This window comes from Amblyomma americanum, chromosome 11, assembly GCF_052857255.1.
Source record: "Amblyomma americanum isolate KBUSLIRL-KWMA chromosome 11, ASM5285725v1, whole genome shotgun sequence".
Lineage (NCBI taxonomy): Eukaryota > Metazoa > Arthropoda > Arachnida > Ixodida > Ixodidae > Amblyomma > Amblyomma americanum.
Window position 1 is genome coordinate 75,099,602 of NC_135507.1, and position 13,970 is coordinate 75,113,571.

The 13,970-nt window shown below is 48.5% G+C and overlaps 2 protein-coding genes across 2 annotated transcripts in view; both read right to left on the reverse strand.

Annotated features, from left to right (window-relative positions):
- Positions 1-10,368, reverse strand: LOC144111349 (uncharacterized). The gene is made up of 4 exons (XM_077644621.1): positions 9,838-10,368; positions 8,177-8,382; positions 2,031-2,256; positions 1-295 (listed from the first exon to the last, which is right to left on the reverse strand). Exons 2-4 carry the CDS (start codon positions 8,348-8,350, stop codon positions 15-17), a joined length of 681 nt encoding a protein of 226 aa, XP_077500747.1. The 5' UTR covers positions 8,351-8,382; positions 9,838-10,368; the 3' UTR covers positions 1-14.
- LOC144109707 (uncharacterized) overlaps positions 10,095-13,970 on the reverse strand; it is a 24,770-nt gene continuing 20,894 nt past the window's right edge. The window contains exons 3-5 of the mRNA XM_077642505.1: positions 12,310-12,535; positions 10,309-10,584; positions 10,095-10,212 (exon numbers count right to left, since the gene is read on the reverse strand). Coding sequence (XP_077498631.1) covers positions 10,095-10,212; positions 10,309-10,584; positions 12,310-12,535 — 620 coding nt within the window. The remainder of the gene's footprint in view (positions 10,213-10,308; positions 10,585-12,309; positions 12,536-13,970) is intronic.

The following is a 13,970-nucleotide window of genomic DNA, read 5'->3' on the forward strand; positions in this document are numbered from 1 at the left end:
GCTCTTGCTGACGTTCAAATGAAAGTTCTGGTGGCGAGTGCAGTTCCTGTCCAGGAGCCAGCTGCGGCTCCTGGTGTGGATGTGCGTAGTCCCGAGCTGGTTGGTGGCAACGGCGTGTCGTTCGTCGGAGCGCAAAAAAAAGGCACCGGTTCCCACGCTTCGTAGGAAGCACTGGCGTCCGATTCCTTCTTGGCGGACAGATGCTCGTCCCACAGCTTTGTGTCCCAGCTCCTGCTGAGCTCGCCGGGGTTAGCTTTGCTCTGGCAGTAGTTGAGGTCTTGAGACCCGCCGGACCCTGCGATGCGTCACACCAAGGGAGAGGTGGAAAATAAAGCCGTGTAGATCAAACACCATTAACAGAAATACCTATTAAGCATTTGCACAAGAATGCAACAACGACAACGAAACTTCACGCTATGCTGCTTCGCAAGCAGCGGTTGGGGAGGTTGCAGTAAAAGTAAAAAAAGGGCCTGACAACAAATCAAGTTCCTCGGGTGACCAGGTGCGCATCCCCAACCTGTTCTTCCCAAAAGTACCTTCAGAAGAGAATGAATGAAAATATTAATGCGAGAGCAATATACGACCCATTGGCAACTAAACCCAGCGTTGTTCTACGTATGATATGGTCGAAAAACTCCAATGACGTCATGAGTACAGCTCCATGGCCACCATAAGAGATTCAACAGAGGATCCATTGCATATGTAGACACCCAATGGTCAGTAGGCTGAAGGCCTTTGTAGTAAATGCTTTTGAAACCAGGGGCTTCAGACTAAAGGCCTTAACCCTAAAGGACTTTATACCAAAAATGTCTTCAACTTGAAGGCCATTGAGAGGTTCGTACTGATTGCTAAATAGTAAACAAATATATTCAACTACTAACCCACGATGAGAGACAAACGCTATCGCATCCACAGGACTTAAGTAGTCTTAAGTGCTCTCCGTAATTTTTACATTGGTTCAAAGCTCGCGGTTTAGACAGGTAATCTTTACACAGCCAACTGGTTGCATTTAGATATTTGTATCCAGGCATTTGTAAAAGCTACATCAGTTTTTATAACTTAGAAAACGAATTTGCCTTCGCCGCTTTGTGCGGTTCGAGAAACTTTGGCTGCACCGCGTCAAAAAACATGCGCTTTCAAAAGCATGCAGGCAAAACAACCTCTTTGGTGCCGGTAACTAGTCCGAAAAGCAAAAGTTTTCCAAACCACAGCAGCAAAGGTAATCGCGTTTTTTGAATTCAAGGAATCAATATGGCTATTAGTAAAGAACAGCTACAAATCTCAATTTGCAATTGGGCGCATAACTCTAATAGCTAAAAACTTCATTAATTAAAAGATTCACTGATTTTCTGCTGTTTACCAACATTGATAATACTATAGAAGCCAAATATTTATTCCAAGAAGCCTAGTTTTGAATTGTCTTGAAATTCTTGCTTGGCACACCTGGTGTAAACAGGCCATCATAATTTTGGCCCCAATTTGGTAGCGGTTGTTAGAGCTTCAAGCGCCACATCGACAATCGGGCTATGAGCAATGTTGTTGTGGATGGCTGCGGATTATTGGAGACAACCGTGGATTCTTTACAAAGCATATAAGTTACACAACACATCCAGCACTTTCATTTATTGTTGCATCTCACCTCCGTCGTCATGCGGACGCGTCATAGTAGGGATTCTTTCCCGTGAACTTGGGACCAGCAGCCGAACGCGAAAGCCACTGGGCCAACGTGGTGGGTTTCTTCGGCTACACTCTAAAAACAAAATCAGTAAACAGACAGTAAGCTGTCCTCAAGAGCAGTCTCTTTTATGAAGAGAGAGCATCAGAGAATACCTTACTCCCTTTTTAATCCCTTCGGCTTAGAGTGTAGCGCATTCTGTTTTCTTTCCTTCCTTCCTAAGTGTAGCGCTCTCCGTTAGATGAACGGGTGTGCACTAGAAAAGAGCTTACTTTCTTTTTCCTCCTCTATAGACGTATATGTGTTTACAGTTGAAGATAAGTGCAGCTGGGTGACTCCCATCACGGACACTCACACATATACACAGGTGACCGCTGCCACTCCTCCTTCGCATGCAGGTACATCGAGGGCGAAGGTGGCACGGCGGAGCGTTCCGTTCTCAGCTCCTGTTCCACCAGAGGCTGCGGCTCCATGTGACCCAGCTGCATTTCCGGACTGCCAATGAAGGATGGCAAGGAAGCATGCACCGACAAAGACCGGCTGGACGACGACAGCCTGCTGCTGGGCGTTGTTCTCGAACTCTGCACACCAGGAACAAGCAGAGTCACTGTATAGCTTCCCAGAGTTTAAGCGTATGTCCGCGATATCGCTGTTTAAGGAATCCAAATTATCAGTAAAAGCCTCAACTCTTGCATGCAGTTGGCGACCTTGGAATTGGTACAGTAGTTAGAGCGAGTGCAGGCTCAGTACCCGGCTTGATTCTGGCTGTCGACCTTGCTTTATTCTAAACATATTACTGTTTCAATGAACGACACAGCTTGCTAGCAATGCCTTGGCACCATTAAGTTCAATATCGATGAGTTGCAAACAAAATACTCGCTCTGGTGGCACAATATGTTGTGATTGCCACAAATAACATCAGCGAACACTTGAGCTGAAATTGGGTGTTATTGACAAGAAAACATAGTTTTCAGTGAACATGTATACTGGGAGAAAATAAAATGCCGCGAGGCATCAAAACATTAGCTGCACGAATCGGCTGTCAATAACGGTCTAGTGCTAAGCGATTCTAGAGAGTTGGCTTCTCCGCAATGCATGGATACTTTCTAATTTTGTAAACGCGTTTATCCAATAATGGCGCGAGTGGTGCAGGGAAACCAAACGTGCAACTCTAGGACCCTATGCACTAAGCGTTGGAACAAGGGACATACAGCTTTCCTTGGAGGCGCATTTACAAAACTTCTCTGCTACGCTTTTCGATCCCGTTGATGAAAACTACAAATTTTTAAAAAACCCCTATGCTGTTGGTTTTGCTCACTGTTTGCCTCCGTCATGCATGCCATCATGAGCACGTGTTATATTTTAGTTTTTTTAAATCTTTATTTTACTCGAGACATGCAAGGCCCCCCCCCCCCCCCCCCCCCCCCCCTTGCACAGAGTCAGAAGAATGTTTCTTACTGCTCGAGGGGCAGCGCGTCCGGCTCACGACCCAAATGGGCAGCGGTTAGAGTACCGGCTCGACCATTTTGCTTTTCAGCGCAATTTTTTTCTCTTCAGAAGCACTGTGTGCTGATGGTGGAATGAAGCCAGGACCCTGAAGACCAATCAGGAACTGTGTAATGACGTCATCACTGTAATCATTGCGGAGTGTTTGAATGACCCCCGCGAGGCCATGTGGTTGGGACGCCGCGACCCTCTCACCTAATCACGATTTTCCAGTTACAATGCCAACTATAATGCTGTCTTTCCCACTGAAGAGGACAATTACCCTAATCACCTTAAAACATATCGTCCACAGATCTACAAATAGCACTCTCCTGGTCCTGCTGAAATTGGTTTTCAAAAAAATGTTCTTTGAGGGAAGGAAATGGTGCAGTAACTGTCTCGCATATATATCGGTGCCCACCTCAACCATGCCACGTAGGAACGTAGGAAGGCGAGAATGAAATGACAGGGAAGCAGGGGCTGTACTGGAGGGCTCTGGAATATTTTTGACCATGCGGGGTCTTTAACGTGAACTGACATTGCAAAGCGCACGGGCACCTTTGCGTTTTGCCCGCATCGAAACGCGGCCACTGCTGTCGAGTTACATCCCGGGAGCTCCAGCTCAGTAGCCGACCGCCTTAACCACCGAGCCATCGCGGTGGGTACTGCTGCGGTTCAGCCTGTTCTTGCAGACTTCCTAACGTCATGTGCCCACACTGACTAGATCTGCCGAGTACGTACTTGAGCACACAATTTGCCCATCTGGTTGCCAGTGGGAATCTCTTTGACGCCGTTGCACCAGAGTGGTGGAGAAGTGGGCAGCCTTCATTGGGGACACATGAAGCAGGTTCACGCGCTGCATGACTGCTGAGTCGGCGGCAGTGGAGGGGTCGGGAAAGGCCGAGCGAAAGGCAGCTGCTGTTGCAGATGCTGTTTGTGCTGCTGCCACTGCATCGCCATTTCTGGCGACAGCAAAACCTGGTATGGCTTGCACGTCTGCTGTTGGGGCGGAGGAGTTTGTATGTGAGACAGGAGGCCAAGATTCAGGTCCTGCTGCTGCGACCACATGGACAGCGTAGGTTGCCGGGGCTCCCCGAAACCGGCCGGTAGCTGCTGTTGGGGTGACGATGGCGCAAACGGCGGGGGTTCTAGGGCTCTAGTGCGGCAGCCAGTGACTGGCCAAAGACACACTCCTGGACCGGTCTGCTCTGCGTTTCCTTGAGCATGTGCGATTTGTGCGGCCTGTAAGTGCATCGGGTAGGATCGAAGTGGGAGGGTGCGAGGGCTGTTCAGAAACTCTTGTCAATCGTACATCTATAGGAGTTTGGGCCGCCATCTCAGACTCGCCCTCTTCGTTAACACTGCCAGCATTTAAAAAATACGTTAACTAACGTCGCAACACGGCACAGTAGTTTGTGCTCTGCTTTTGTGCCGGGTTTCTTGTTTTCTGTGCAATGTCATAAACTTCACAGCTCAACTGTGTAATTCAACTGATTCCTCGAGGTTACTAATACAGTAGAACCCCGCTGTTACATTCTTTGCTGCTGCGTTTTCCCTGCTGTTACGTCGTTTTCGTGCGGTCCCGGCATAGCGCTCATAGGAGCCAATGTATTGGGTACCCCGCTGTTACGTTGTAACAGTGAAAACGTTCCCGCATGATACGTCGCAACCTGGCACCCCGAACCCAGCCGGGCAACGCGCGCCAACCGCCATCCTGACGAGTCTTGGCCAGGCTTGGCGACGGAATTGGCTACAAGACCATGGCCTCCGAGATCACCACGTTTCACGTGCGTGGGTAATCTCAGAGGCCATAAAAACACATGCGGGTTGGAGAGATTGCCACTAGATGGCCACTTCCTCGTCAGCCGAAGCGAGTAAAACCCGAGGGCCCGCAGCAATCCGGTCTTTCTTGTTTGTGCGGTTCAACCCATCCGAGTCGTCCGTGTCCTTCCGTCAACAGCTACGCTGCCTACGCCTCGTCAGGCCTCGCTAATCCAGTCTTTCTTGTTTGTGCGGTTCAACCCATCCGAGTCGTCCATGTCCTCCTGTCAACACCTACGCCTCGTCGGGCCTCGCTAACACCGCGAGCGATTTGTCGTCCTTTAATGGCGTCGCGTAAGCGCAAGGCGCTTTCCCTCCAGGAAAAGCTGGATGTTCTCGATGCAGTCGACAGGCAGCCAGCGCGGAAAAGAGTCGACATCGCCAAGGATCTTGGTCTGCCACCCTCGACGCTTAACAGCATCGTCTCGAAGTGTGCTGGGATACAAGGAAATGCCGCGCTCTTCGGCCCGAAAGCTAAGCAAGCTCGTGGCGCCAAGTATGAAAACCTCGACGAGTTGCTTCTTACTTGGTTTAAACAAGCTCGCGCTGCCGGTGTGAACTTCGACGGCAGCATTTTGCGCGAGAAGGCGATGGAAATAGCCGACCGACTGGGCATCAGAAACTTAGCGGCGTCAAATGGCTGGATCAACCGTTTCCGGAAGAGGCACGGCATCACGTATAAGACGGTATCCGGGGAAGCAGCAAGTGTAAACTTGAAAACATAATTTAGGGGTATTAGCCTCGTGACACTTACAATGCCGACGAAACGGGTGTTTTCTTTCGGGTGCAGCCATCCAAGTCGTTAAGCCTGAAGGGCGAAGCATGCCACGGAGGCAAATGCAACAAAGAACGATTGACGGCGCTCCTTTGCTGCCACATGGATGGCTCGGACAAGCTGAAGCCATGGGTAATCGGAAAATACCGAAACCCACGGTGCTTAAATAACATTCGCCTGCTGCCATGTCACTATAGAAGCAACAGTCGTGCATGGATGACAGGTTCTTTGTTAGAAGAATTTCTTCGTTAATTTGACAACAAGATGGGCTCCCAGTGCAGGAGTGTTGTCCTTTTTCTGGACAATTGTGCTGCCCACCCAAGAGACCCGTCGTTTCTTCGGAACGTTAAGCTTGTTTTTTTCCCTGCAAACACTACAAGCCACTTGCAGCCTTTCGATGCCGGCGTCATAAAGAACTTAAAGCACTCGTACAGGAAGTCCATCGTAAAGCGCTGTCTGGCGCGTATTGATCGCGGACAGCAGCCTACGATCGTTTCAATACGGGACGCTATGCACTAGGTCGCTTCAGCGTCGACTGCAGTGAGCGCGTCAACTGCACAGCACTACTTTGCACGGTGTGGCTTTCGCATGGAGGGTGGAGAGGAAACTGCCACGGAAGCTCAAGAGACGGAAGAAGCATCCCATGATCAAGAGCTGAGTGAAGCTTTGAATGCGCTGGGTGCCACGGGAGTCACGTATGACGACCACGTCGCCGTGGATGCTGCTGTCGTGACGTCCGAGTGTCAGAGTATTGCCGAGATCGTTGCAGACTCGGTCGCGAGTGAAGCCTCAGATTGTGATGGCAACGAGGACCATGAGCCGCTTGATTCCGGGGAGTTGGCGGACCCGAGGTATGGAAAAGCCGTCGCGGCTCTGGACCTCTTCCGCACGTACGTCGCACCTCAAAGCGACGCTGAGAGCAATGCGGCTTTCCAGGCCATCGAGAAACGTGTGGTGTTTTCCAGCGAGCGGAAAAAATGGCAATCGACCATTCTCGATTTTTTTAAGACCTAAGCTCACTTGATGTCGAAATAAATTGTTTCAAGACAAAGCTGCACTCTTTTCATTAATTTTCGGACCTTTCCTCACTGTTGCGTTTTCCCGGCTGTTACGTTTTTTTTTCGCGATCCGGTGAAACACGTATCAACGGGGTTCCACTGTAAATGAATTGACGATTACAAAGTGGGGTTCGTATACATCTGGCATAGCCTTCGTGTTTCATACATGAACCGGCACACCGAAAGTCGAGCTTGCCTTCCATCGTCCTAACACTCCTCCGTCTTGCAACGAGTGTTATCGCGCCACATCACAGAGTGCGATGTTTGCAATACCCAATGTAGACAAGAGTGATGCACCACAATGGCGTGCGGAGCTTGACCTGCCCCCAGGCGGGAGGCATAGAAACTAGAGTCTATGATCGAGTGTGCAGCAGAAAGAAAATACTCGTTCGTATTAGCGGGCATGCAGCGGAGGTGTTCTTTCACCCGTCTTACTTGTAGGTTTCTACTTCCGCGCAAATTTCTGCTTAAGACCGAGGCAGCTGTAGGAAGGTGTTGTTATGTTTGCAGGCAGTAATGCTCTACTCAAGGGTGACTCAGACTGAACAGCCTGAGGAATTTTAATTCATAAATATAATTGTTGACCAAACAGCGTGTACTGACAGTATGAAAGAACAAGCAGCCTTAAATTGGCAGAAAAAAAACTGCCAATTAATGTCGTCTTGGTACCTGTACGGGTCCCAGAATATGGCATCTCTTTTAATGTTTATTCTGCCTTTTGACAAGCACCAGTTAGCTTTTGCCGTCATGCCTTTTCCTATACAGATGAAATCTTATCAAACACTACGCTTATACTGTTCACTCTTTGTACTCAAACAACTTCAACACATGCAACATTCTTCTGCGCCTCAACATTTTAACTGACTGGCTGCTACTCCAACATTGTTGACGATGGGTACCAAATGATATTTCTTTTGCCTTTCACTCTGAGAAATGTGAGTGGCCCATTGCATGGAGAGAGCGGTGAAAAGTGTCCTGTGCAGGCCACTGGCAAGGAGCAGCGAACATGAAGGTTGCCTAAGACACGTGCCTATGACCTGGTTACAACTATCATAAAGTGAACAAGAGATGGGGAAGCCTCAGAGTCCTTGCCAACGTTTCGACAAGACGACTTGTCTTGGCAGAGACGAAGGCGAGCCCTCTTCTCAATGTGTTAAGCGCCCTGATGCTTTCCCCTTCCTTGTTGACTTTCTGACTATCAAGAACCATCTTCCCAACCTCTTTGGACTGGTATACGCCTGGAGGCCCAGCCGGCTCTTATTGATTACAAGTAGCATTACTGCAGTCGCTGGTCGCACTTGAGCGGGAGGTCTCCACAGCTCCCTCCCCCAAAAAAAGAGGGCGAAGGACTCACTGCAGCACCTGGTACATGTGCGGTACACGTAGCGCCCTCTGCGGGCTTTCGTGGATCGTCTGTGCCACCAGTTGAACCAGCTTTCCCGGAGGCCTGCAGACGGGGATGCCAGCGGGGAGCAGCTTAGCCAGGGGACCCGCAGGGAGTTGCGGCACAGTGCACGTGTCGTTGGGGCTGGACATGTTGCGGGTACCGCGAGAACGCTTGCTGCGCACTGAAGAAAATGCCCGGCCAGGCCCGGCGATGCCGCGGTTAGACTTCATTCCGAGGCTTAGCGGAAGTGTCTTCTCACACACGGAACGTAGAAAAGCATTGTGCACCTTTTTTCATTCGAGGGAGCTCTCCTTATTTTATTAATCTGCCTAATTCCGTGGCAGTGTGTCAAGTGGAGCCACAGGGCATGCCTTTCTACAGCATCTCACAAATCCGGCCTTGTCAACAGCAGGGATGTGGGACAGTGCAAACAGTGAAATACTAGGTCAACGTTACGCTCTAAAACAGAAAGGAGTAAAAAGCGTGTGTGTTTCACCACACTGCCTTTTATTAAAGGAAGAGCGCTAGTGGGGAGCTTACACCCAGTTTACTGCCCCTGTAGGAGTATTCTTGTTTACAGTTCACGCGCCACTTGCGTAAACGTCACAACTATGTAAAGCAACGACAGTACGATGCAGAATGAATGTACAACAGCCATGCACAACTTGTAATCAGTGATTCATCTTAAAAACGGCCACGAACCATGCTACCATCCGACAAGAAAACTGAAAAAAAAGAAAAGAAACCAGTTGAGGTCATGCAACTACAATACAACATAGAATCAAACTATAAAGTGAGCCCTGAATCCAAAAAATGCAGATTTCAGCACCTGACTGCACACGATGAGCACTTTTGAACTCGCACCTAGCTAGCGGCCGGGCTGGATCACTGCCAGTTTTGACTTTAGAAAGGTGCTACGTATCGACGGGGAGCAGTCTGCGGAGTGAATTAAGGCACACGAATGAAGGGCTAGATAGAGAAATTAATTTGCCTGATGTACAGCAAGAAAAATGTAAACACACAGGAATTTCATTTAAAATACTAGGAGCAATTAGGGCCTGCAAAAGCTTTCATTTTCTAGCAGCAGTGGGGCGCAGCCTTCGAAATTAAGCTTTGCTCTGAAATGCTATAAGCTGACCTAAACGAGTAGTTCCCTGGGCGGCGCATCAAATCGCCGGGTGATCAGTTTAAACATTTTGGTTTGCCTCAATTTCGCTCACATTGATAAACTGGCCAAGGGGCTTGAATAGTGGCTGTGAAACGCAGCGTGAAGAAAAGTTTTAAAAAGGCGTAAGCTGAAAAATCACGCTTTTTAACCGCCACTCTATCTTCTACCATAAGGACACGATACTGGTCTCGGTAACCGGAGTGTCCGCCAGTGCTCCAAAAAAAAGAAGAAAAAACCACCTGCACTCTTTTTGGCATGGTGAAGAGAGCTAATAGAGATATTTACCATAGCGTCGACACACTAGCGCTGATGTATACCAGTTTAAGTCGGCATACGTCCACTCTAATATGTCTCCGCTATGCAAAATCTCTAATAACAAGTGCCGACTTTTAAGATTAAGATGACTGTCCCTGGTCACAGATACCATATGAAAGTCTCTCTGTAAAAACCATCCCATGGAGGACGAACCTGAGTAGGGAAGGCATTGTCCCGTTGCACAGGTGCTGGCTGCTGACCGCAGGTGCAGCAGGCTAGGTCGTCGTGCACAGCCGTCCTCGGGTATTCATTCGTCCCAGTGCCATATGGCCCGGGCAAGGCATTTGTGGTTCTGGGGGAACGTCGGATACGCCAGAATGTACCACACCCCGTCGTCCATATAACGGCCCTCCTCGTGCTTGCGATTGCGGAAAACACAGGCTCACGTGCGAGTGGCGCCCCTAGCCAATTTAGCGGCCCAGATCGCGCCCATAATCTCGATACTGCACCCCATTGCCCAGCCTCTTCTTGTCGAGCGGGCGAAGTGGGTCCTCGTGGCAGTTTGGGGCCTTGCGGTGGCCACAGGAACTGCCGAAGCAGAGGCGGCTCCCAATAAGGCAGGGTTCCCTTTCGAGAATGAGGTGGTCCCAGTCGTGGAAGGAACTGCTGCTGAGGCATCATTGCCTCCTGCTCTTGCTGACGTTCAAAAGAAAGTTCTGGTGGCGAATGCAGTTCCTGTCCAGGAGCCAGCTGCGGGTCCTGGTGTGAATGTGCGTAGTCCGAGCTGGTTGGTGGCAACAGCGTGTCGTTCGTTGGAGAGCAAAAAAAAGGCACCGGTTCCCACGCTTCGTAGGAAGGACTTGCGTCCGATTCCTTCTTGGTATACAGATGCTTGTCCCATAGCTTGTGTCCCAGCTCCTGCTGAGCTCGCCGGGGTTGGATTCGCTCTTGCAGCAGACCCTGCGATGCGTCACACCAAGGGAGAGGTGGAAATGTAAGCCGTGTAGATCAAACACCATTAACAGTATTATCTAACAAGAATTTGCACCAGAATGCAACGACGACAACGAAACTTCATGCTGTGCTGCTTCGCAAGCAGCGGTTGGGGAGGTTGCAGTAAATGTAAAAAAGGGGCCTGACAACAAATCGAGTTCCTCGGGTGACAAGGTGCGCGTCTCCAACCTGTTCTTCCCAAAAGTACCTTCAGAAACAAATGAACGAAAATATTAATGCGACAACATTGTACGACACATCGGCAAAAAAACCCGGCGTTGTTGTCCGTATGAAATGGTCGAAAAACTCCGATGACGTCATGATCACAGCTCCATGGCAACCATAAGAAATTCAACCGAGGACCCATTGCATATGTAGATACCCAATGGTCCGTAGGCTGAAGGCCTTTGTAGTAAATGCTTTTGAAACGAGGGGCTTCAGTATAAAGGCCTTAACCCTAAAGGAATTTATACCAAAAATGTCTTCAACTTAAAGGCCATGGAGAGGTTTTTACTGATTGCTAAATAGTAAACAAATATATTCAACTACTAACCCACGATGAGAGACAAATGCTATCGCATCCACAGGACTTTAGTCTCCGTAACTTTTACATTGGTCCAAAGCTCGCGCTATAAACAGGTAATCTTTGCACAACCAACTGGTTGCAATTAGATATTTGTACCAGTCATTTGTAATAGCTACATGAGTTTTTATAACTTAGAAAACTAATTTGCCTTCGCCACTTTGTGCGGTTCGAGAAAATTTGGCTGCACCGCGTGAAAACACTATGCGCTTTCGAAAGCATGCAGGCAAAGCAACCTCTCTGGAGCCAATAACTAGTCCAAAAAGCCAAAGTTTTCCGAACCACAGCACCAAGGGTAATCACGTTTTCTGAATTCCAGAAATGAGATAAGGCTATTACTAAAGAACAGCTACAAATCTCAAATTGCAATTAGGCACCTAATTCTAATACCTAAAAACTTCATTATTAAAAATGATTCACTGGTTTTCTGCTGTTCGCCAAGAATGCTAATACTGTAGAAGCCAAATTATTACTCCAAAAAGCCTAGTTTTGAAAAAGTCTTGAAATTCTTGCCTGGAACACCTGGTCTAAACAGGCCATCATAATTTTAGTGCCGATTTGGCAGCGGTGGGGATTGCTTCAAGCGGCGCGTCGACAATCGGGCTATGAGGGACTCTGTAGTGGATGGCTGTGGATTATTTGAGACAACCGTGGATTCTGTACAACGCATATAAGTTACACAACACATCCAGCGCTTTCATTTATTGTTGCATCTCACCTCCGTCGGCATGCGGACGCGTCGTGGTAGGGATTCTTTCCCTTGAACTTGGGACCAGCAGCCGAACGCTAAAGCCACTCGGCCAACGTGGTGGGTTTCTTCGGCTACACTCTAAAAACAAAATCAGTAAACAGACAGTAAGCTGTCCTCAAGAGCAGTCTCTTTTATGAAGAGAGAGCATCAGAGAATACCTTACTCCCTTTTTAATCCCTTCGGCTTAGAGTGTAGCGCATTCTGTTTTCTTTCCTTCCTTCCTAAGTGTAGCGCTCTCCGTTAGATGAACGGGTGTGCACTAGAAAAGAGCTTACTTTCTTTTTCCTCCTCTATAGACGTATATGTGTTTACAGTTGAAGATAAGTGCAGCTGGGTGACTCCCATCACGGACACTCACACATATACACAGGTGACCGCTGCCACTCGTCCTTTGCATGCAGGCACATCGAGGGCGAAGGTGGCACGGTGAAGCGTTCCGTTTTCAGCTCCCGTTCCACCAGAGGCTGCGGCTCCATGTGACCCAGTTGCCCTTCCGGACTGCCAATGAACGATGGCACGGAAGCATGCGCCGACAAAGACTGGCTGGACGACGACAGCCTGCTGCTGGGCGTTGTTCTCGAACTCTGCACACCAGGAACAAGCAGAGTCAGTGTATAGCTTCCCAGAGTTTAAGCGTAGTTCCGCGATACTGCTGCTTAAAGCAGACAAATTATCAGGCAAAGGCTCAACTCCTGCATGCAGTTGGCGACCTTGGAATTGGTACAGTACTTAGAGTCAGTGCAGGCTCATTCGGCTTGATTCCTGCTGTCGAACTTGTTTTACTCCAAACATATTACTGGTTGAATGAATGACCCAGCTTGCTAGCAATGCGTTGGCACCATTGAGTTTAATACAGATCAGTTATTAACAAAATACTTGCTCTGTGGATAGGTGGCGCAATCTGTTGTGATTGCCATAAATAACATTAGTGAACACTTGAGATGAAATTGGGTGTTATTGACAAGAAAACATAGTTTTCAGTGAACATGTATAGTGGGAGAAAAAATGCTGCGAGGCATCAAAACATTAGCTGCACGAATCGGCTGTCAATAACGGTCTAGTGCTAAGCGATTCTAGAGAGTTGGCTTCTCCGCAATGCATAGATGGTTTCTTATTAGGTAATCGTGTTTAGCCAATAATGGCGCGAGTGGTGCAGGAAAAACCAACGCGCAACTCTAGGACCTTATGCACAGACTGTTGAAACAAGGGACATTCAGCTTTCCTTGGAGGCGTATTTACAAAATTTCTCTGCTACACTTTTCGATCCCGTTGATGAAAACTACAAATTTTTTAAAAATCCCCTATGCTGCTGGTTTTGCTCACTCTTTGCCTCCGTCACGCATGTCATCACGAGCAAGTGTTATATTTTAGTTTTTTTAATTCTTTATTTTGCTCGAGATACGGAAGGCCCCCCTTGCACCAAGTCGGAAGAATGTTTCTTTCTGCTCGAGGGGCAGCGCGTCCGGCTCATGACCCAAATGGGCAGCGGTTCGAGTACCGGCTCGACCATTTTTCTTTTCAGCGCAATTGTTTTCTGTTCAGAAGCACTATGTGCTTGTGGTGGAATGAAGCCAGGACCCTGAAGACCAATCAGGAACTGTGTAATGACGTCATCACTGTAATCACTGCGGAGTGTTTGAATGACCCCCGTGAGGCCATGTGGTTGGAACGCCGCGACCCTCTCACCTAATCACGATTTTCCAGTTACAATTTTCCAGTTACAACACCAAATATAATGCTGGCTTTCCCGCTGAAGAGGACACTTACCATAATCCCGTTAAAGCATCTCCTCCATAGATCTACAAATAGCACTGCCCTGCTCCTGCTGAAATTGGTCTTCGAAAAATAATTTTTGAGGAAACGAAATGGTGCAGTAACTTTCTCAGATATATACCGGTGGCCACCTTAAACATGCCGTGTAGGAACGTAGGAAGGTGAGAATGAAATGAGAGGGAAACAGGGGCTGTACTGGAGGGCTCCGGAATATTTTTGACCATGTGGGGTCTTTAACGTGAACTG